At 50.1% G+C, this 24,188-nt stretch overlaps 1 protein-coding gene across 1 annotated transcript in view; it reads left to right on the top strand.

Moving 5' to 3' along the window:
• Positions 1 to 24,188, top strand: part of LOC141161317 (kalirin-like) — a 621,825-nt gene that overhangs the window by 448,422 nt on the left and 149,215 nt on the right. The window contains exon 26 of the mRNA XM_073646130.1: positions 23,327 to 23,595. Coding sequence (XP_073502231.1) covers positions 23,327 to 23,595 — 269 coding nt within the window. The remainder of the gene's footprint in view (positions 1 to 23,326; positions 23,596 to 24,188) is intronic.

Consider the following 24,188-nt stretch of genomic DNA (forward strand, 5'->3'; position numbering starts at 1 on the left):
CTGATAAAACCTCCAGACATTACATCATATGTGACTGATATCAGCCTCTTATAACGCTCCAGTACTGATATAACCTCCAGACATTACACCATATGTGACTGATATCAGCCTCTTATAACGCTCCAGTACTGATAAAACCTCCAGACATTACACCATATGTGACTGATATCAGCCCCTCTTATAACGCTCCAGTACTGATATAACCTCCAGACATTACAGCATATGTGACTGATATCAGCCCCTCTTATAACGCTCCAGTACTGATATAACCTCCAGACATTACACAATATGTGACTGATATCAGCCCCTCTTATAACGCTCCAGTACTGATATAACCTCCAGACATTACATCATATGTGACTGATATCAGCCCCTCTTATAACGCTCCAGTACTGATATAACCTCCAGACATTACACCATATGTGACTGAGATCAGCCCCTCTTATAACGCTCCAGTACTGATATAACCCCCAGCCATTACATCATATGTGACTGATATCAGCCTCTTATAACGCTCCAGTACTGATATAAGACATTACACCATATGTGACTGATATCAGCCCCTCTTATAACGCTCCAGTACTGATATACCCTCCAGACATTACATCATATGTGACTGATATCAGCCCCTCTTATAACGCTCCAGTACTGATATACCCTCCAGACATTACATCATATGTGACTGATATCAGCCCCTCTTATAACGCTCCAGTACTGATATACCCTCCAGACATTACACCATATGTGACTGATATCAGCCCCTCTTCTAAAGCTCCAGTACTGATATAACCTCCTGACATTACACCATATGTGACTGATATCAGCCTTTTATAACGCTCCAGTACTGATATAACCTCCAGACATTACATCATATGTGACTGATATCAGCCTCTTATAACGCTCCAGTACTGATATAACCTCCAGACATTACACCATATGTGACTGATATCAGCCCCTCTTATAACGCTCCAGTACTGATATAACCTCCAGACATTACACCATATGTGACTGATATCAGCCTCTTATAACACTCCAGTACTGATATACCCTCCAGACATTACATCATATGTGACTGATATCAGCCCCTCTTATAACGCTCCAGTACTGATATACCCTCCAGACATTACATCATATGTGACTGATATCAGCCCCTCTTATAACGCTCCAGTACTGATATAACTTCCAGACATTACATCATATGTGACTGATATCAGCCCCTCTTATAACGCTCCAGTACTGATATACCCTCCAGACATTACACCATATGTGACTGATATCAGCCCCTCTTATAAAGCTCCAATACTGATATAACCTCCAGACATTACATCATATGTGACTGATATCAGCCTCTTATAACGCTCCAGTACTGATATAACCTCCAGACATTACATCATATGTGACTGATATCAGCTCCTCTTATAACACTCCAGTACTGATATAACCTCCAGACATTACACCATATGTGACTGATATCAGCCTCTTATAACGCTCCAGTACTGATATAACCTCCAGACATTACATCATATGTGACTGATATCAGCTCCTCTTATAACACTCCAGTACTGATATAACCTCCAGACATTACACCATATGTGACTGATATCAGCCTCTTATAACGCTCCAGTACTGATATAACCTCCAGACATTACATCATATGTGACTGATATCAGCCTCTTATAACGCTCCAGTACTGATATAACCTCCAGACATTACACCATATGTGACTGATATCAGCCCCTCTTATAACGCTCCAGTACTGATATAACCTCCAGACATTACATCATATGTGACTGATATCAGCCCCTCTTATAACGCTCCAGTACTGATATAACCTCCAGACATTACACCATATGTGACTGATATCAGCCTCTTATAACACTCCAGCACTGATATAACCTCCAGACATTACACCATATGTGACTGATATCAGCCCCTCTTATAACGCTCCAGTACTTATATAACCTCCAGATATTACATCATATGTGACTGATATCAGCCTCTTATAACGCTCCAGCACTGATATAACCTCCAGACATTACATCATATGTGACTGATATCAGCCTCTTATAACGCTCCAGTACTGATATAACCTCCAGACATTACACCATATGTGACTGATATCAGCCTCTTATAACGCTCCAGTACTGATATAACCCCCAGACATTACATCATATGTGACTGATATCAGCTCCTCTTATAACGCTCCAGTACTGATATAACCTCCAGACATTGCATCATATGTGACAGATATCAGCCTCATATAACACTCCAGTACTGATATAACCTCCAGACATTACATCATATGTGACTGATATCAGCCCCTCTTATAATGCTCCAGTACTGATATAACCTCCAGACATTACATCATATGTGACTGATATCATCTCCTCTTATAACGCTCCAGTACTGATATAACCTCCAGACATTACACCATATGTGACTGATATCAGCCTCTTATAACGCTCCAGTACTGATATAACCTCCAGACATTACATCATATGTGACTGATATCAGCTCCTCTTATAACACTCCAGTACTGATATAACCTCCAGACATTACACCATATGTGACTGATATCAGCCTCTTATAACGCTCCAGTACTGATATAACCTCCAGACATTACATCATATGTGACTGATATCAGCCTCTTACAACGCTCCAGTACTGATATAACCTCCAGACATTACACCATATGTGACTGATATCAGCCCCTCTTATAACGCTCCTGTACTGATATAACCTCCAGACATTACATCATATGTGACTGATATCAGCCCCTCTTATAACGCTCCAGTACTGATATAACTTCCAGACATTACATCATATGTGACTGATATCAGCCCCTCTTATAACGCTCCAGTACTGATATACCCTCCAGACATTACACCATATGTGACTGATATCAGCCCCTCTTATAAAGCTCCAATACTGATATAACCTCCAGACATTACATCATATGTGACTGATATCAGCCCCTCTTATGACGCTCCAGTACTGATATAACCTCCTGACATTACACCATATGTGACTGATATCAGCCTCTTATAACGCTCCAGTACTGATATAACCTCCAGACATTACATCATATGTGACTGATATCAGCTCCTCTTATAACACTCCAGTACTGATATAACCTCCAGACATTACACCATATGTGACTGATATCAGCCTCTTATAACGCTCCAGTACTGATATAACCTCCAGACATTACATCATATGTGACTGATATCAGCCGCTTATAACGCTCCAGTACTGATATAACCTCCAGACATTACACCATATGTGACTGATATCAGCCCCTCTTATGACGCTCCAGTACTGATATAACCTCCTGACATTACATCATATGTGACTGATATCAGCCCCTCTTATAACACTCCAGCACTGATATAACCTCCAGACATTACACCATATGTGACTGATATCAGCCCCTCTTATGACGCTCCAGTACTGATATAACCTCCAGACATTACACCATATGTGACTGATATCAGCCTCTTATAACACTCCAGCACTGATATAACCTCCAGACATTACACCATATGTGACTGATATCAGCCTCTTATAACGCTCCAGTACTGATATAACCTCCAGACATTACATGATATGTGACTGATATCAGCTCCTCTTATAACACTCCAGTACTGATATAACCTCCAGACATTACACCATATGTGACTGATATCAGCCTCTTATAACGCTCCAGTACTTATATAACCTCCAGATATTACATCATATGTGACAGATATCAGCCTCATATAACGCTCCAGTACTGATATAACCTCCAGAAATTACACCATATGTGACTGATATCAGCCTCTTATAACGCTCCAGTACTGATATAACCCCCAGACATTACATCATATGTGACTGATATCAGCTCCTCTTATAACGCTCCAGTACTGATATAACCTCCAGACATTACATCATATGTGACTGATATCAGCCCCTCTTATAATGCTCCAGTACTGATATAACCTCCAGACATTACATCATATGTGACTGATATCCGCTCCTCTTATAACGCTCCAGTACTGATATAACCTCCAGACATTACACCATATGTGACTGATATCAGCCTCTTATAACGCTCCAGTACTGATATAACCTCCAGACATTACATCATATGTGACTGATATCAGCCCCTCTTATAATGCTCCAGTACTGATATAACCTCCAGACATTACACCATATGTGATTGATATCAGCCTCTTATAACACTCCAGTACTGATATAACCTCCAGACATTACATCATATGTGACTGATATCAGCCTCTTATAATGCTCCAGTACTGATATAACCTCCAAACATTACGCAATATGTGACTGATATCAGCCCCTCTTTTAACGCTCCAGTACTGATATAACCTCCAGACATTACACCATATGTGACTGATATCAGCCCCTCTTATGACGCTCCAGTACTGATATAACCTCCTGACATTACACCATATTTGACTGATATCAGCCCCTCTTATAACGCTCCAGCACTGATATAACCTCCAGACATTACACCATATGTGACTGATATCAGCCCCTCTTATAACACTCCAGTACTGATATAACCTCCAGACATTACATCATATGTGACTGATATCAGCCTCTTATAACACTCCAGTACTGATATAACCTCCAGACATTACATCATATGTGACTGATATCAGCCTCTTATAACGCTCCAGTACTGATATAACCTCCAGACATTACATCATATGTGACTGATATCAGCTCCTCTTATAACACTCCAGTACTGATATAACCTCCAGACATTACACCATATGTGACTGATATCAGCCTCTTATAACGCTCCAGTACTGATATAACCTCCAGACATTACATCATATGTGACTGATATCAGCCTCTTATAACGCTCCAGTACTGATATAACCTCCAGACATTACATCATATGTGACTGATATCAGCCCCTCTTATAACGCTCCAGTACTGATATACCCTCCAGACATTACATCATATGTGACTGATATCAGCCCCTCTTTTAACGCTCCAGTACTGATATAACTTCCAGACATTACATCATATGTGACTGATATCAGCCCCTCTTATAACGCTCCAGTACTGATATACCCTCCAGACATTACACCATATGTGACTGATATCAGCCTCTTATAACGCTCCAGTACTGATATAACCTCCAGACATTACATCATATGTGACTGATATCAGCCTCTTATAACGCTCCAGTACTGATATAACCTCCAGACATTACATCATATGTGACTGATATCAGCCCCTCTTATAACGCTCCAGTACTGATATACCCTCCAGACATTACATCATATGTGACTGATATCAGCCCCTCTTATAACGCTCCAGTACTGATATAACTTCCAGACATTACATCATATGTGACTGATATCAGCCCCTCTTATAACGCTCCAGTACTGATATACCCTCCAGACATTACACCATATGTGACTGATATCAGCCCCTCTTATAAAGCTCCAATACTGATATAACCTCCAGACATTACATCATATGTGACTGATATCAGCCCCTCTTATGACGCTCCAGTACTGATATAACCTCCTGACATTACACCATATGTGACTGATATCAGCCTCTTATAACGCTCCAGCACTGATATAACCTCCAGACATTACACCATATGTGACTGATATCAGCCCCTCTTATAACACTCCAGTACTGATATAACCTCCAGACATTACATCATATGTGACTGATATCAGCCCCTCTTATAACACTCCAGTACTGATATAACCTCCAGACATTACATCATATGTGACTGATATCAGCCTCTTATAATGCTCCAGTACTGATATAACCTCCAGACATTACACAATATGTGACTGATATCAGCCCCTCTTATAACGCTCCAGTACTGATATAACCTCCAGACATTACACCATATGTGACTGATATCAGCCCCTCTTATGATGCTCCAGTACTGATATAACCTCCTGACATTACACCATATGTGACTGATATCAGCCCCTCTTATAACGCTCCAGCATTGATATAACCTCCAGACATTACACCATATGTGACTGATATCAGCCCCTCTTATAACACTCCAGTACTGATATAACCTCCAGACATTACACCATATGTGACTGATATCAGCCCCTCTTATAACGCTCCAGCACTGATATAACCTCCAGACATTACACCATATGTGACTGATATCAGCTCCTCTTATAACGCTCCAGTACTGATATAACCTCCAGACATTACACCATATGTGACTGATATCAGCCCCTCTTATAACGCTCCAGCACTGATATAACCTCCAGACATTACACCATATGTGACTGATATCAGCCCCTCTTATAACGCTCCAGTACTGATATAACCTCCAGACATTACACCATATGTGACTGATATCAGCCCCTCTTATAACGCTCCAGCACTGATATAACCTCCAGACATTACACCATATGTGACTGATATCAGCCCCTCTTATAACGCTCCAGCACTGATATAACCTCCAGACATTACACCATATGTGACTGATATCAGCCCCTCTTATAACGCTCCAGTACTGATATAACCTCCAGACATTACACCATATGTGACTGTTATCAGCCCCTCTTATAACGCTCCAGCACTGATATAACCTCCAGACATTACACCATATGTGACTGATATCAGCCCCTCTTATAACGCTCCAGCACTGATATAACCTCCAGACATTACACCATATGTGACTGATATCAGCTCCTCTTATAACGCTCCAGTACTGATATAACCTCCAGACATTACATCATATGTGACTGATATCAGCCTCTTATAACGCTCCAGTACTGATATAACCTCCAGACATTACATCATATGTGACTGATATCAGCCTCTTATAACGCTCCAGTACTGATATAACCTCCAGACATTACATCATATGTGACTGATATCAGCTCCTCTTATAACACTCCAGTACTGATATAACCTCCAGACATTACACCATATGTGACTGATATCAGCTCCTCTTATAACGCTCCAGTACTGATATAACCTCCAGACATTACACCATATGTGACTGATATCAGCTCCTCTTATATCGCTCCAGTACTGATATATCCTCCAGACATTACATCATATGTGACTGATATCAGCCTCTTATAACGCTCCAGTACTGATATAACCTCCAGACATTACACCATATGTGACTGATATCAGCCCCTCTTATAACGCTCCAGTACTGATATAACCTCCAGACATTACATCATATGTGACTGATATCAGCCTCTTATAACGCTCCAGTACTGATATAACCTCCAGACATTACATCATATGTGACTGATATCAGCCTCTTATAACGCTCCAGTACTGATATAACCTCCAGACATTACATCATATGTGACTGATATCAGCTCCTCTTATAACACTCCAGTACTGATATAACCTCCAGACATTACACCATATGTGACTGATATCAGCTCCTCTTATAACGCTCCAGTACTGATATAACCTCCAGACATTACACCATATGTGACTGATATCAGCTCCTCTTATATCGCTCCAGTACTGATATATCCTCCAAACATTACATCATATGTGACTGATATCAGCCTCTTATAACGCTCCAGTACTGATATAACCTCCAGACATTACACCATATGTGACTGATATCAGCCCCTCTTATAACGCTCCAGTACTGATATAACCTCCAGACATTACATCATATGTGACTGATATCAGCCTCTTATAACGCTCCAGTACTGATATAACCTCCAGACATTACATCATATGTGACTGATATCAGCTCCTCTTATAACACTCCAGTACTGATATAACCTCCAGACATTACACCATATGTGACTGATATCAGCTCCTCTTATAACGCTCCAGTAATGATATAACCTCCAGACATTACATCATATGTGACTGATATCAGCCTCTTATAACGCTCCAGTACTGATATAACCTCCAGACATTACACCATATGTAACTGATTTCAGCCCCTCTTATAACGCTCCAGTACTGATATAACCTCCAGACATTACACCATATGTGACTGATATCAACCTCTTATAACGCTCCAGTACTGATATAACCCCCAGACATTACACCATATGTGACTGATATCAGCCCCTCTTATAACGCTCCAGTACTGATATAACCTCCAGACATTACATCATATGTTACTGATATCAGCCCCTCTTATAACACTCCAGTACTGATATAACCTCCTGACATTACACCATATGTGACTGATATCAACCTCTTATAACGCTCCAGTACTGATATAACCTCCAGACATTACACCATATGTGACTGATATCAGCCCCTCTTATAACGCTCCAGTACTGATATAACCTCCAGACATTACATCATATGTGACTGATATCAGCCTCTTATAACGCTCCAGTACTGATATAACCTGTAGATTATATGATTATTTTCACATGGGTCGTCGTGTTCGTTGCTGTCTTTTTGTTGCAGTGTTTATGTTCCTGTATATATTACAGATGTGTCGGTGACTGTCAGGTTGGATATTCCGGGTTTGTGGTGCAGCGGGGACGAGTCTCGGCGATGCCTTGCTGGTTGTGGTTATGCTGTTGGATGATGATGGTGGTAGTGGCTGTTTGCACATAGTAACCTTCACTCTGTTTACACTCTCCTCAAGGTCTGAGGAATCGCGTGCTCCGCGCTCTGCTGTCACCGAGGTGCCGCGTGCTCCGCGCTCTGCTGTCACCGAGGTGCCGCGTGCTCCGCGCTCTGCTGTCACCGAGGTGCCGCGTGCTCCGCGCTCTGCTGTCACCGAGGAGCCGCGTGCTCCGCACTCTGCTGTCACCGAGGAGCCGCGTGCTCCGCGCTCTGCTGTCACCGAGGAGCCGCGTGCTCCGCGCTCTGCTGTCACCGAGGAGCCGCGTGCTCCGCGCTCTGCTGTCACCGAGGTGCCGCGTGCTCCGCGCTCTGCTGTCACCGAGGAGCCGCGTGCTCCGCGCTCTGCTGTCACCGAGGAGCCGCGTGCTCCGCGCTCTGGTGTCACCGAGGTGCCGCGTGCTCCGCGCTCTGCTGTCACCGAGGAGCCGCGTGCTCCGCGCTCTGCTGTCACCGAGGTGCCGCGTGCTCCGCGCTCTGCTGTCACCGAGGAGCCGCGTGCTCCGCGCTTTGCTGTCACCGAGGAGCCGCGTGCTCCGCGCTCTGCTGTCACCGAGGTGCCGCGTGCTCCGCGCTCTGCTGTCACCGAGGAGCCGCGTGCTCCGCGCTCTGCTGTCACCGAGGAGCCGCGTGCTCCGCGCTCTGGTGTCACCGAGGTGCCGCGTGCTCCGCGCTCTGCTGTCATCGAGGAGCCGCGTGCTCCGCGCTCTCCTGTCACCGAGGAGCCGCGTGCTCCGCGCTCTGCTGTCACCGAGGAGCCGCGTGCTCCGCCCTCTGCTGTCACCGAGGAGCCGCGTGCTCCGCGCTCTGCTGTCACCGAGGAGCCGCGTGCTCCGCCCTCTGCTGTCACCGAGGAGCCGCGTGCTCCGCGCTCTGCTGTCACCGAGGAGCCGCGTGCTCCTCACTCTGCTGTCACCGAGGAGCCGCGTGCTCCGCGCTCTGCTGTCACCGAGGTGCCGCGTGCTCCGCGCTCTGCTGTCACCGAGGAGCCGCGTGCTCCGCGTTCTGCTGTCACCGAGGAGCCGCGTGCTCCGCGCTCTGCGGTCACCGAGGAGCCGCGTGCTCCGCGCTCTGCTGTCACCGAGGAGCCGCGTGCTCCGCGCTCTGGTGTCACCGAGGAGCCGCGTGCTCCGCGCTCTGCTGTCACCGAGGAGCCGCGTGCTCCGCGCTCTGCTGTCACCGAGGTGCCGCGTGCTCCGCGCTCTGCTGTCACCGAGGAGCCGCGTGCTCCGCGCTCTGCTGTCACCGAGGTGCCGCGTGCTCCGCGCTCTGCTGTCACCGAGGAGCCGCGTGCTCCGCGCTCTGCTGTCACCGAGGAGCCGCGTGCTCCGCGCTCTGCTGTCACCGAGGAGCCGCGTGCTCCGCGCTCTGCTGTCACCGAGGTGCCGCGTGCTCCGCACTCTGCTGTCACCGAGGTGCCGCGTGCTCCGCGCTCTGCTGTCACCGAGGAGCCGCGTGCTCCGCGCTCTGCTGTCACCGAGGTGCCGCGTGCTCCGCGCTCTGCTGTCACCGAGGTGCCGCGTGCTCCGCGCTCTGCTGTCACCGAGGAGCCGCGTGCTCCGCGCTCTGCTGTCACCGAGGAGCCGCGTGCTCCGCGCTCTGCTGTCACCGAGGAGCCGCGTGCTCCGCGCTCTGCTGTCACCGAGGAGCCGCGTGCTCCGCGCTCTGCTGTCACCGAGGAGCCGCGTGCTCCGCACTCTGCTGTCACCGAGGAGCCGCGTGCTCCGCACTCTGCTGTCACCGAGGTGCCGCGTGCTCCGCACTCTGCTGTCACCTAGGAGCGATGGGAGACGGGAAGACCCCGAGATATATTATCCCCCTCCCCCCGCGAGGTGCGACCCCAGAGCTGACACTCCAGCCATGGACCGCAGTGACCTGCTCGCTCCTGATGCTGCAGCTTGTGCCCCAGACTCTGTATGCACAATTCCTGCAGATGATTGGCGGCAGCGCTGCTGCACGTGTGGGGGGGGTCACTGTTTTGGTCACATGAGCAGAATGTATAGATGGCGCCGGCTGTAGCCGTAGAGGGGTATGTGATGGTGGGGTCCCGGCCGCTGGTGTAGGGTGTGCGGCTCGGCCGGAGCTCATGCAGCAGCTTTTGCTGGTATGTGCTCCGCGGTCAGCGACTTCCCTGCCGGTCGTCTCCTGAAAATACCCCCCAAGGATGAAACTGGCCCCGTGATGCCACAGCACAATCATAGAACGGCGGAGAGCCGGCCCGACCGGTTCCACCGCATTCCGCTCCTCGGTGAAGAGGTGATGGCGGGGCAGGCTGCGCGCTTTCCAGTCGCATCTCTTGTTGTTACTCACAGAGATGCTCCATGGGGCAGGGACGGCTCGAGTGACGGCAGTGAGGACTGACACATGGCTGCAATTCCAGGTCTATGGAAAGCTGGGTGACGGAGGGGGCATGGGCCCGACCGCCGTCCTGTCGGCCAGTCGTTATCGGCCGTCCTGTCGGCCAGTCGTTATCGGCCGTCCTGTCGGCCAGTCGTTATCGGCCGTCCTGTCGGCCAGTCGTTGTCGGCCAGTCGTTGTCGGCCGTCCTGTCGGCCAGTCATTATCCGCCGTCCTGTCGGCCAGTCATTATCCGCCGTCCTGTCGGCCAGTCATTATCCGCCGTCCTGTCGGCCAGTCATTATTCGCCGTCCTGTCAGCCAGTCGTTATCGGCCGTCCTGTCGGCCAGTCGTTATCGGCCGTCCTGTCGGCCAGTCGTTATCGGCCGTCCTGTCGGCCAGTCGTTATCGGCCGTCCTGTCGGCCAGTCGTTATCGGCCGTCCTGTCGGCCAGTCGTTGTCGGCCAGTCGTTGTCGGCCGTCCTGTCGGCCAGTCATTATCCGCCGTCCTGTCGGCCAGTCATTATCCGCCGTCCTGTCGGCCAGTCATTATCCGCCGTCCTGTCGGCCAGTCATTATCCGCCGTCCTGTCGGCCAGTCATTATTCGCCGTCCTGTCGGCCAGTCGTTGTCGGCTGTCCTGTCGGCCAGTCATTATCCGCCGTCCTGTCGGCCAGTCGTTGTCGGCCAGTCGTTGTCGGCTGTCCTGTCGGACAGTCATTATCCGCTGTCCTGTCGGCCAGTCATTGCCGCCGAGCGGTAATGGGATTCTGCGTTTATAGGATTGCGCTTCCCACTCGCTGCCAGAATATCGGCTTTCACAGCGATCCCCGTTTATCCTTTATTCTCCGGTCGCCGTTCAATGAGACGAGAATTTCCGACCATCTGTCAGGAGTCGTCCGTGTAATCGCTGCCTGCGGGCATGAGCCGGCCAATTCTGCGCCCACACGGGCGGCCACCCAGTTTTCCCCGCTCTTGGAGCGGCCACATACCGAGCTCTTGTTCTGGTATTGAAGCTCTTATGTATGGAGTCCGCCCCCGGGGGTTATTGCAGTCTACGGTCTCCCATCATGCTGTGTGGCTGCTGGGAGTTGTAGTTTTGCAACTCAGTGATCTTAGTGATAAGAGAACAATTACATCACATACTGTGATAACGCCTCGATCTGCCCTCGTTATCATAGTAATGGCGGCCACGCCCGGACTGTGTTGCACATTGTGTATGTCAGTGCCCCCCCGCACCCGGGTCACATGGTCTGCACCCAAGATGTGGAGAGGATTCCCTCATGCCGTGGGTCTGGCTGTACTGGACAGGCTGTAGGGGTCTGGCTGTACTGGACAGGCTGTAGGGGTCTGGCTGTACTGGACAGGCTGTAGGGGTCTGGCTGTACTGGACAGGCTGTAGGGGTCTGGCTGTACTGGACAGGCTGTAGGGGTCTGGCTGTACTGGACAGGCTGTAGGGGTCTGGCTGTACTGGACAGGCTGTAGGGGTCTGGCTGTACTGGACAGGCTGTAGGGGTCTGGCTGTACTGGACAGGCTGTAGGGGTCTGGCTGTACTGGACAGGCTGTAGGGGTCTGGCTGTACTGGACAGGCTGTAGGGGTCTGGCTGTACTGGACAGGCTGTAGGGGTCTGGCTGTACTGGACAGGCTGTAGGGGTCTGGCTGTACTGGACAGGCTGTAGGGGTCTGGCTGTACTGGACTGGCTGTAGGGGTCTGGCTGTACTGGACTGGCTGTAGGGGTCTGGCTGTAGGGGTCTGGCTGTACTGGACTGGCTGTAGGGGTCTGGCTGTACTGGACAGGCTGTAGGGGTCTGGCTGTACTGGACAGGCTGTAGGGGTCTGGCTGTACTGGACAGGCTGTAGGGGTCTGGCTGTACTGGACAGGCTGTAGGGGTCTGGCTGTAGGGGTCTGGCTGTACTGGACAGGCTGTAGGGGTCTGGCTGTACTGGACAGGCTGTAGGGGTCTGGCTGTACTGGACAGGCTGTAGGGGTCTGGCTGTACTGGACAGGCTGTAGGGGTCTGGCTGTACTGGACAGGCTGTAGGGGTCTGGCTGTACTGGACAGGCTGTAGGGGTCTGGCTGTACTGGACTGGCTGTAGGGGTCTGGCTGTACTGGACTGGCTGTAGGGGTCTGGCTGTACTGGACAGGCTGTAGGGGTCTGGCTGTACTGGACTGGCTGTAGGGGTCTGGCTGTACTGGACAGGCTGTAGGGGTCTGGCTGTACTGGACTGGCTGTAGGGGTCTGGCTGTACTGGACTGGCTGTAGGGGTCTGGCTGTACTGGACTGGCTGTAGGGGTCTGGCTGTACTGGACTGGCTGTAGGGGTCTGGCTGTACTGGACAGGCTGTAGGGGTCTGGCTGTACTGGACTGGCTGTAGGGGTCTGGCTGTACTGGACTGGCTGTAGGGGTCTGGCTGTACTGGACTGGCTGTAGGGGTCTGGCTGTACTGGACAGGCTGTAGGGGTCTGGCTGTACTGGACAGGCTGTAGGGGTCTGGCTGTACTGGACAGGCTGTAGGGGTCTGGCTGTACTGGACAGGCTGTAGGGGTCTGGCTGTACTGGACAGGCTGTAGGGGTCTGGCTGTACTGGACTGGCTGTAGGGGTCTGGCTGTACTGGACTGGCTGTAGGGGTCTGGCTGTACTGGACTGGCTGTAGGGGTCTGGCTGTACTGGACAGGCTGTAGGGGTCTGGCTGCACTGGACAGGCTGTAGGGGTCTGTTCACATTGAGTGTTCTGCTCCCGGGGCATGCGCTGCGCCATCATAAACCTCAGGTGTGAAGAGCGTCCTATTGGCCTCCGTCTGATCAGTGCTGATTCCACCGCACTGTCCTGGGATATGGAAGAGCGGACGCGTCCAGTAATAACGTGCTCAGGCCAGGGAGTATCATCCCCATCATTGCCGACCTCCTGAGGGTCAGACTTGGGGTGCTCAGCGGTGTCACCGTGCTGGTGTCAGGCTGGATTCCATTCTTTCCCTTTGTGTGTTGGGGGCCATTCACAGGGAGGTGCGTTTATGGGGTGATCCAGTGGATTCCCTGTGGCTGCACTGGTTCCGGAGGAGTCACGTTTGTGATCAGATAATGATTTGTGATCTCCTGTGTGGATCTGTGGAGCGTCAGTCGCTGCGGCCCCAGGATCGGGCCCCGCACTCACATTCCCACATATTAAAGACTATAATTACTAATCCCAGGACGGTTATTAATAGTCAGTGCGGAGGAAGCCGCTCGGCCGGTACCTGAGCCCGGGTGAGTCACCGCCGCGCCGGCAAGTCCCGGCCCCGAGCTCGCCTACGCTGTCAGTCTGTGCGCCGACAGAGACGGGAGGATGGCGGCTGCTCGCTGCTGTATGCTGCACATCACAGGTCGGTGCCTCCGGGTAGATCCGTGCCCGGTCATTATATCACACTGCACCACATTATATTACACTGCACCACATTATATTACACTACAGCACATTATATTACACTGCACCACATTATATTACACTACAGCACATTATATTACACTACAGCACATTATATTACACTACAGCACATTATATTACACTACAGCACATTATATCACACTACAGCACATTATATCACACTGCACCACATTATATCACACTGCACCACATTATATTACACTGCACCACATTATATCACACTGCACCTCATTATATTACACTGCACAACATATTACACTACAGCACATTATATTACACTGCACCACATTATATCACACTGCACCACATTATATTACACTGCACCACATTATATCACACTGCACCACATTATATCACACTGCACCACATTATATCACACTGCACCACATTATATCACACTGCACCACATTATATTACACTACAGCACATTATATCACACTGCACCACATTATATCACACTGCACCACATTATATCACACTGCACCACATTATATCACACTGCACCACATTATATCACACTGCACCACATTATATCACACTGCACCACATTATATCACACTGCACCACATTATATCACACTGCACCTCATTATATTACACTGCACAACATATTACACTACAGCACATTATATTACACTGCACCACATTATATTACACTACAGCACATTATATTACACTGCACCACATTATATTACACTACAGCACATTATATTACACTACAGCACATTATATCACACTGCACTACATTATATCACACTGCACTACATTATATCACACTGCACCTCATTATATTACACTGCACCACATTATATCACACTGCACTACATTATATCACACTGCACCTCATTATATTACACTGCACAACATTATATTACACTACAGCACATTATATCACACTGCACCACATTATATCACACTGCACCACATTATATTACACTGCACTACATTATATCACACTGCACCTCATTATATTACACTGCACAACATTATATTACACTACAGCACATTATATCACACTGCACCACATTATATCACACTGCACCACATTATATTACACTGCACCACATTATATCACACTGCACCACATTATATCACACTGCACCACATTATATCACACTGCACCACATTATATCACACTGCACCTCATTATATTACACTGCACAACATATTACACTACAGCACATTATATTACACTGCACCACATTATATTACACTACAGCACATTATATTACACTGCACCACATTATATTACACTACAGCACATTATATTACACTACAGCACATTATATCACACTGCACTACATTATATCACACTGCACTACATTATATCACACTGCACCTCATTATATTACACTGCACCACATTATATCACACTGCACTACATTATATCACACTGCACCTCATTATATTACACTGCACAACATTATATTACACTACAGCACATTATATCACACTGCACCACATTATATCACACTGCACCACATTATATTACACTGCACTACATTATATCACACTGCACCTCATTATATTACACTGCACAACATTATATTACACTACAGCACATTATATCACACTGCACCACATTATATCACACTGCACCACATTATATTACACTGCACCACATTATATCACACTGCACAACATTATATTACACTACAGCACATTATATCACACTGCACCACATTATATCACACTGCACCACATTATATCACACTGCACCACATTATATCACACTGCACAACATATTACACTACAGCACATTATATTACACTGCACCACATTATATTACACTGCACAACATATTACACTACAGCACATTATATTACACTGCACCACATTATATCACACTGCACCACATTATATCACACTGCACCACATTATATCACACTGCACCACATTATATCACACTGCACCACATTATATCACACTGCACTACATTATATCACACTGCACAACATATTACACTACAGCACATTATATTACACTGCACCACATTATATCACACTGCACAACATTATATCACACTGCACCACATTATATCACACTGCACCACATTATATCACACTGCACCACATTATATCACACTGCACCACATTATATCACACTGCACCACATTATATCACACTGCACCACATTATATCACACTGCACCACATTATATCACACTGCACCACATTATATCACACTGCACCACATTATATCACACTGCACTACATTATATCACACTGCACCACATTATATCACACTGCACTACATTATATCACACTGCACCTCATTATATTACACTGCACAACATATTACACTACAGCACATTATATTACACTGCACCACATTATATCACACTGCACAACATTATATTACACTACAGCACATTATATCACACTGCACCACATTATATCACACTGCACCACATTATATCACACTGCACCACATTATATCACACTGCACCACATTATATTACACTGCACAACATATTACACTACAGCACATTATATTACACTGCACCACATTATATTACACTACAGCACATTATATTACACTGCACCACATTATATCACACTGCACAACATATTACACTACAGCACATTATATTACACTGCACCACATTATATCACACTGCACAACATATTACACTACAGCACATTATATCACACTGCACCACATTATATTACACTACAGCACATTATATCACACTGCACCACATTATATCACACTGCACCACATTATATCACACTGCACCACATTATATCACACTGCACCACATTATATCACACTACAGCACATTATATTACACTACAGCACATTATATCACACTGCACCACATTATATCACACTGCACCACATTATATCACACTGCACCACATTATATCACACTGCACCACATTATATCACACTGCACCACATTATATTACACTACAGCACATTATATCACACTGCACCACATTATATCACACTGCACCACATTATATCACACTGCACCACATTATATCACACTGCACCACATTATATCACACTGCACCACATTATATCACACTACAGCACATTATATTACAGTACAGTGTGTCACACTAGAGTATATTACGGTACATTATACGATATTACAGTACAGTGTATTATACATTATTACAGTACAGTATATCACACTAGAGTATATTACAGTACAGTGTATTATACATTATTACAGTACAGTGTATTATACATTATTACAGTACAGTATATCACACTAGAGTATATTACGGTACATTATACGATATTACAGTACAGTGTATTATACGATATTACAGTACAGTGTATTATACGATATTACAGTACAGTGTATTATACGATATTACAGTACAGTATATCACACTGCTGACGCCTTTCTTCCATCTTAGCTGCCGTCCTTCCTTTGCTTCTTTCTTTTCCGCTGTTATTCCTGTTGGATATTCGGTTGCTGTGACTTGTAGTCCGCCGCTGTGCTTTATTCCCTTCCTCCTTACACCTCAGACCGTCGGCCGCGGCGACATTCTCATCTGCCTTTAGTCGGTGTATCGGGGTCTTTCCTCTCGGTGGAGCTGCCGTGCACTGGGGGCGCTGGGAGTCGCTGCTCCGTCGCCGGCCCATCGCTTTGTATCAGGGCATCTGCTGGAGAGGCACAGGTCCAGCATACAGGCCGGGCATGCTGACCCTTGTAGTTCTTCCCCAGGCCATGGACCCGGCTGATCCGCGCCGGACTGACCAAGGCGCTGGCAGCAGTGACATATTTCCATTGTGTCGTCGCTGGATGCTGTAATTCTTCTGGATAATTTCTCCATAAATCCCAGACAGATTAGAAGAATAATGAATCCATCAGATCCTCGGTGATGGGTGTGATGATCTGTACGAGCCTCCAGCCACGGGAGGAGATCCGACGTGTCCTTCACCCACAGTCCCTGACCTACCCCAAATCCACGCCAGCTAAATGTCTGCTTGCTGTCAGTGAATAGAAACATTGGTGCTTAAATCAAAGGCAGAAAATGTGTCCTGACCTGACCCTTCTCACAGCAGAGGATTTGTTACAATTGTCCCAGTCCAGGCAATCCTCTGAGATACACAGCCTGGACCTGCACTGATACATTGTAACAGACCTTCAGCACAGGAGAGACATTGGAACATATTTTCAGCTGTGCGAGGATCGGTCAGGACAAGCTTCCAACCTCGGTGTAATAATGAACGTCCTCATTCACTGACAGCAAACTGAGCTATTGATAATGGTCCGGCATTATGAGGGGGTCTCAGAAACACTTTACAGCCTCTTTCTATTCACGCCGCCCTTATGTCCGCTCGTCTGAGAAACGTCGGGTGGGACGAGCGAGCGGGTCCGGTGTATGGAGCGGCTCCCTCACAAAACCTCCATCTGCACACGGCCTTGTCTACCCCGATGCCCGGGCACCCGCCTCCCCACAGGCACTCTGAGGGTTAATGTGAAGTGGTGATCGCCCCATGATCCGCCAGCACACGGCGGAGATCCACTCATGTCACCTGATGTCCGGGGTCACCGGAGGAATCTCCCACTGTACACGCGAAGGGGGTCGTAATGTGTCCCCTGCCCGACAGACAACGAGAGTAGGAAATCCCATCAGCCTGGACATGGCGGCGTATATCTCATCCCATCAGCCTGGACATGACGGCGTATCTCATCCCATCAGCCTGGACATGGCGGCGTATCTCATCCCATCAGCCTGGACATGACGGCGTATCTCATCCCATCAGCCTGGACATGGCGGCGTATCTCATCCCATCAGCCTGGACATGACGGCGTATCTCATCCCATCAGCCTGGACATGGCGGCGTATATCTCATCCCATCAGCCTGGACATGACGGCGTATCTCATCCCATCAGCCTGGACATGGCGGCGTATCTCATCCCATCAGCCTGGACATGACGGCGTATCTCATCCCATCAGCCTGGACATGACGGCGTATCTCATCCCATCAGCCTGGACATGGCGGCGTATCTCATCCCATCAGCCTGGACATGGCGGCGTATCTCATCCCATCAGCCTGGACATGGCGGCGTATCTCATCCCATCAGCCTGGACATGGCGGCGTATCTCATCCCATCAGCCTGGACATGACGGCGTATCTCATCCCATCTGCCTGGACATGGCGGCGTATCTCATCCCATCAGCCTGGACATGGCGGCGTATCTCATCCCATCAGCCTGGACATGGCGGCGTATCTCATCCCATCAGCCTGGACATGGCGGCGTATCTCATCCCATCAGCCTGGACATGGCGGCGTATCTCATCCCATCAGCCTGGACATGGCGGCGTATCTCATCCCATCAGCCTGGACATGGCGGCGTATCTCATCCCATCAGCCTGGACATGGCGGCGTATATCTCATCCCATCAGCCTGGACATGGCGGCGTATCTCATCCCATCAGCCTGGACATGGCGGCGTATCTCATCCCATCAGCCTGGACATGGCGGCGTATCTCATCCCATCAGCCTGGACATGGCGGCGTATCTCATCCCATCAGCCTGGACATGGCGGCGTATCTCATCCCATCAGCCTGGACATGGCGGCGTATCTCATCCCATCAGCCTGGACATGGCGGCGTATCTCATCCCATCAGCCTGGACATGGCGGCGTATCTCATCCCATCAGCCTGGACATGGCGGCGTATCTCATCCCATCAGCCTGGACATGGCGGCGTATCTCATCCCATCAGCCTGGACATGGCGGCGTATCTCATCCCATCAGCCTGGACATGGCGGCGTATCTCATCCCATCAGCCTGGACATGGCGGCGTATCTCATCCCATCAGCCTGGACATGGCGGCGTATCTCATCCCATCAGCCTGGACATGGCGGCGTATATCTCATCCCATCAGCCTGGACATGGCGGCGTATCTCATCCCATCAGCCTGGACATGGCGGCGTATCTCATCCCATCAGCCTCAACATGGCGGCGTATCTCATCCCATCAGCCTCGACATGGCGGCGTATCTCATCCCATCAGCCTGGACATGGCGGCGTATCTCATCCCATCAGCCTGGACATGGCGGCGTATCTCATCCCATCAGCCTCAACATGGCGGCGTATCTCATCCCATCAGCCTGGACATGGCGGCGTATCTCATCCCATCAGCCTGGACATGGCGGCTTATCTCATCCCATCATGTGTGATGCGGTCTGCTGTATCTCATCCCATCATGTGTGATGCTGTCTGCTGTATCTCATCCCATCATGTGTGATACTATCTGCGGAGCTTCTGTATCTAAGCCTATGATGAGCAGCGCTGTGAGCAGTAGTGGATGATGTATGTGGGTGTAATCTCCTTCCTGCTGTATAATCCAGATTACGGCTGCACTAATCCCCTATTAATGTCAGTGCGGATCCCGGGCCTCTGCCGTCACCTCTTGCTGTTCTCCGGCCGCGTCATGGATTGTCCTCGATGACGAATCTTCCCCGTCCTGCGGAGCCGGCTGCCAAGTCACGGTGCCTCGTTAGTAGTCACACAGCTTTCCTAGTGGCCATGGACAGGGGCGAGGCAGACTGCGACCAACCGGGTCCTACAACTTTCTAATGGATGGTGGGCACCAGCTTCTCACAAATCCTCTGCTGCTTTGTTGCAATGTATCAGTGTGGGGGGGTCAGGTCTGCACTGATACATTGTATCCACTTGTCAGCTGAGAGAAGAATGTAACCTGTTCTCTGCCTCTGAATGGGTGACATTGTTCCCACTATGGCAAGCAGAGATCTGAAGCCTCTCTGCTGCCCAGCCTCTCTGCTCGGTCTCTCTGCCCGGCCTCTCTGCTGCCCGGCCTCTCTGCCCGGCCTCTCTGCTGCCCGGCCTCTCTGCCCGGCCTCTCTGCTGCCCGGCCTCTCTGCTCGGTCTCTCTGCCCGGCCTCTCTGCTGCCCGGCCTCTCTGCCCGGCCTCTCTGCTGCCCGGCCTCTCTGCTCGGTCTCTCTGCCCGGCCTCTCTGCTGCCCGGCTTCTCTGCTCGGCCTCTCTGCTGCCCGGCCTCTCTGCCCGGCCTCTCTGCTGCCCGGCCTCTCTGCTCGGTCTCTCTGCCCGGCCTCTCTGCTGCCCGGCCTCTCTGCTCGGTCTCTCTGCCCGGCCTCTCTGCTGCCTGGCCTCTCTGCTCGGTCTCTCTGCTCGGTCTCTCTGCCCGGCCTCTCTGCTGCCCGGCCTCTCTGCTGCCCGGCCTCTCTGCTCGGTCTCTCTGCCCGGCCTCCAGGGTCGCTGTCCCTTATCTGCCTTCCCTCCGGGGACCCCACACAATGGCCTCTTCTGCTCACACTGAGCCCCCGGCCTCTGAGGAGGCTCTGGCAGAACAACTAGAGCTGCACGATTATCTGGATTCCTCCCAGGAGCGCTCCGGATAACCGTGCAGTGTAAACGGGGCTTTACTGTCGAACACCTCGCTGCGTTTAGTCGGGGTGCGGGCAGGGGGAGGGGAGTCATCATTAAGCCCCTTATACATTGGATGACTGTCGGCTGAACTAGCGGTTTGTCCGGCAGCCTCGTCCGACTGTCCCATACACAGGGGGGCACTTGTGTCCTCTTTGCCTCACCTGACGGGGGTCCACTTATTTCTAGAGAACCAAAGCATCAGCAGTCTGAAGTCAGACACCGGACCCTTAACTCCTCCAACATTCATCTGTTGGGGTCTCCCATACACAGTAGACTATCGATCGCACCTGTCAATATCAGTGGGTTCAGCCGACGTAGTCTACTGGATATGGGGACGCTAAGAGGAACCACACACGAGTTACCTATAGATTCATATATACACCCTATATGTCGCCCATAGGTATATACACTCTGCTTACCAGGATGTGTCATTCCCTCCAATATCCGCTTATACCGACACTATACACCGCATCACACCGCCATCTGCTGCATGTACCCCCCTGTATACCGCCCTCTGCTGCACGTACCCCCCTGTATACCACCCTCTGCTGCACGTACCTCCCTGTATACCGCCCTCTGCTGCACGTACCCCCCTGTATACCGCCCTCTGCTGCACGTACCCCCCTGTATACCACCCTCTGCTGCACGTACCCCCCTGTATACCGCCCTCTGCTGCACGTACCCCCCTGTATACCGCCCTCTGCTGCACGTACCCCCCTGTATACCGCCCTCTGCTGCACGTACCCCCCTGTATACCGCCCTCTGCTGCACGTACCCCCCTGTATACCACCCTCTGCTGCACGTACCCCCCTGTATACCACCCTCTGCTGCACGTACCCCCCTGTATACCGCCCTCTGCTGCACGTACCCCCCTGTATACCACCCTCTGCTGCACGTACCCCCCTGTATACCGCCCTCTGCTGCACGTACCCCCCTGTATACCGCCCTCTGCTGCACGTACCCCCCTGTATACCGCCCTCTGCTGCACGTACCCCCCTGTATACCACCCTCTGCTGCACGTACCCCCCTGTATACTGCCCTCTGCTGCACGTACCCCCCTGTATACCGCCCTCTGCTGCACGTACCCCCCTGTATACCGACCTCTGCTGCACGTACCCCCCTGTATACCGCCCTCTGCTGCACGTACCCCCCTGTATACCGCCCTCTGCTGCACGTACCCCCCTGTATACCGCCGTCTTCCGTGGTCTGTGGAAGAGTCACCCTTAATAACCAGGCAGTGGCGCTGTGTGCGATCATCAGGTCCGAGCTGGGCTGGTGAAGGGTTAATGCTTGCGGGGGCAGAGATCATTGATTTGCTGTGACTCCACCCTCTGCCCCCTGGCAGTGGTTCAGCTTCTTATCAGGGCGCTGTGTACACAGCCGAGGGCGGCCGGGGTCGCATAGCGCAGCGTGGACACCGTGTCACGTGTCTCCCATGATGCATCATTCCCTTCACCTGAGGAATAGACAAGGAGGTGGAGTCTGACAGCTGGGATAATGGTTGTCAGGAGCCGAGCGTGCGGCAGTGTAATGGCAGATAATACATCCCACCGTCACCCCCTCATCTGACCTCCGTGGGGTTTTTTTGGCTTTTTTGCAGATGCTTTTTCTGTCACCGGGGGAGAAAATGGCGGCAAAACCGACTCCGTGGCAAATTTACAGCCTCAGTCATCACTGAATTCAATCCAGAGCTCGCCGGGGCCGAAACGCTCCACGAACACACTGAAGAAATGGCTGACGAGTCCGGTGCGGCGGCTGAACAGCGGCAAAGCCGAGAGCAACATCAAGAAGCAGAAGAAACGAGCCGGGAACCTGGGCTCCCCCCGAGCCAACGACGACACCACGCCGCAGGGCGACAGCGCCGACGAGGTGGGACATGAGCCGCCGTCGGCCTCCCTGTGCCCTCTAAGCATTGCATTCACCACCCTGTACATGCGCAGTGTCCACCAACATGTGACAACCACACTCGTCCCTAAAATAAGTGAGGTTGTCAGAGCCCCGTACAATGTGGCTCTATGAGGTTGTCAGAGCCCCGTACAATGTGGCTCTATGAGGTTGTCAGAGCCCCGTACATGAGATCTGATTAAAGGGGACTCCACCCTAAATAAGGATACAGCCGGTAGCCCGAGGGGTGCCGCTTTCTGGCATCTTTTACACTGTAGTGTTAGTTGCAATCACTCTTTACACGCTGTAGGTGACGGCCGCCCCTTTACACGCTGTAGGTGACGGCCGCCCCTTTACACGCTGTAGGTGACGGCCGCCCCTTTACACGCTGTAGGTGACGGCCGCCCCTTTACACGCTGTAGGTGACGGCCGCCCCTTTACACGCTGTAGGTGACGGCCGCCCCTTTACACGCTGTAGGTGACGGCCGCCCCTTTACACGCTGTAGGTGACGGCCGCCCCTTTACACGCTGTAGGTGACGGCCGCCCCTTTACACGCTGTAGGTGACTGCCGCCCCTT

This window comes from Phyllobates terribilis, unplaced genomic scaffold, assembly GCF_046119375.1.
Source record: "Phyllobates terribilis strain yellow unplaced genomic scaffold, ASM4611937v1 Scaffold_9__5_contigs__length_417890890, whole genome shotgun sequence".
NCBI lineage: Eukaryota > Metazoa > Chordata > Amphibia > Anura > Dendrobatidae > Phyllobates > Phyllobates terribilis.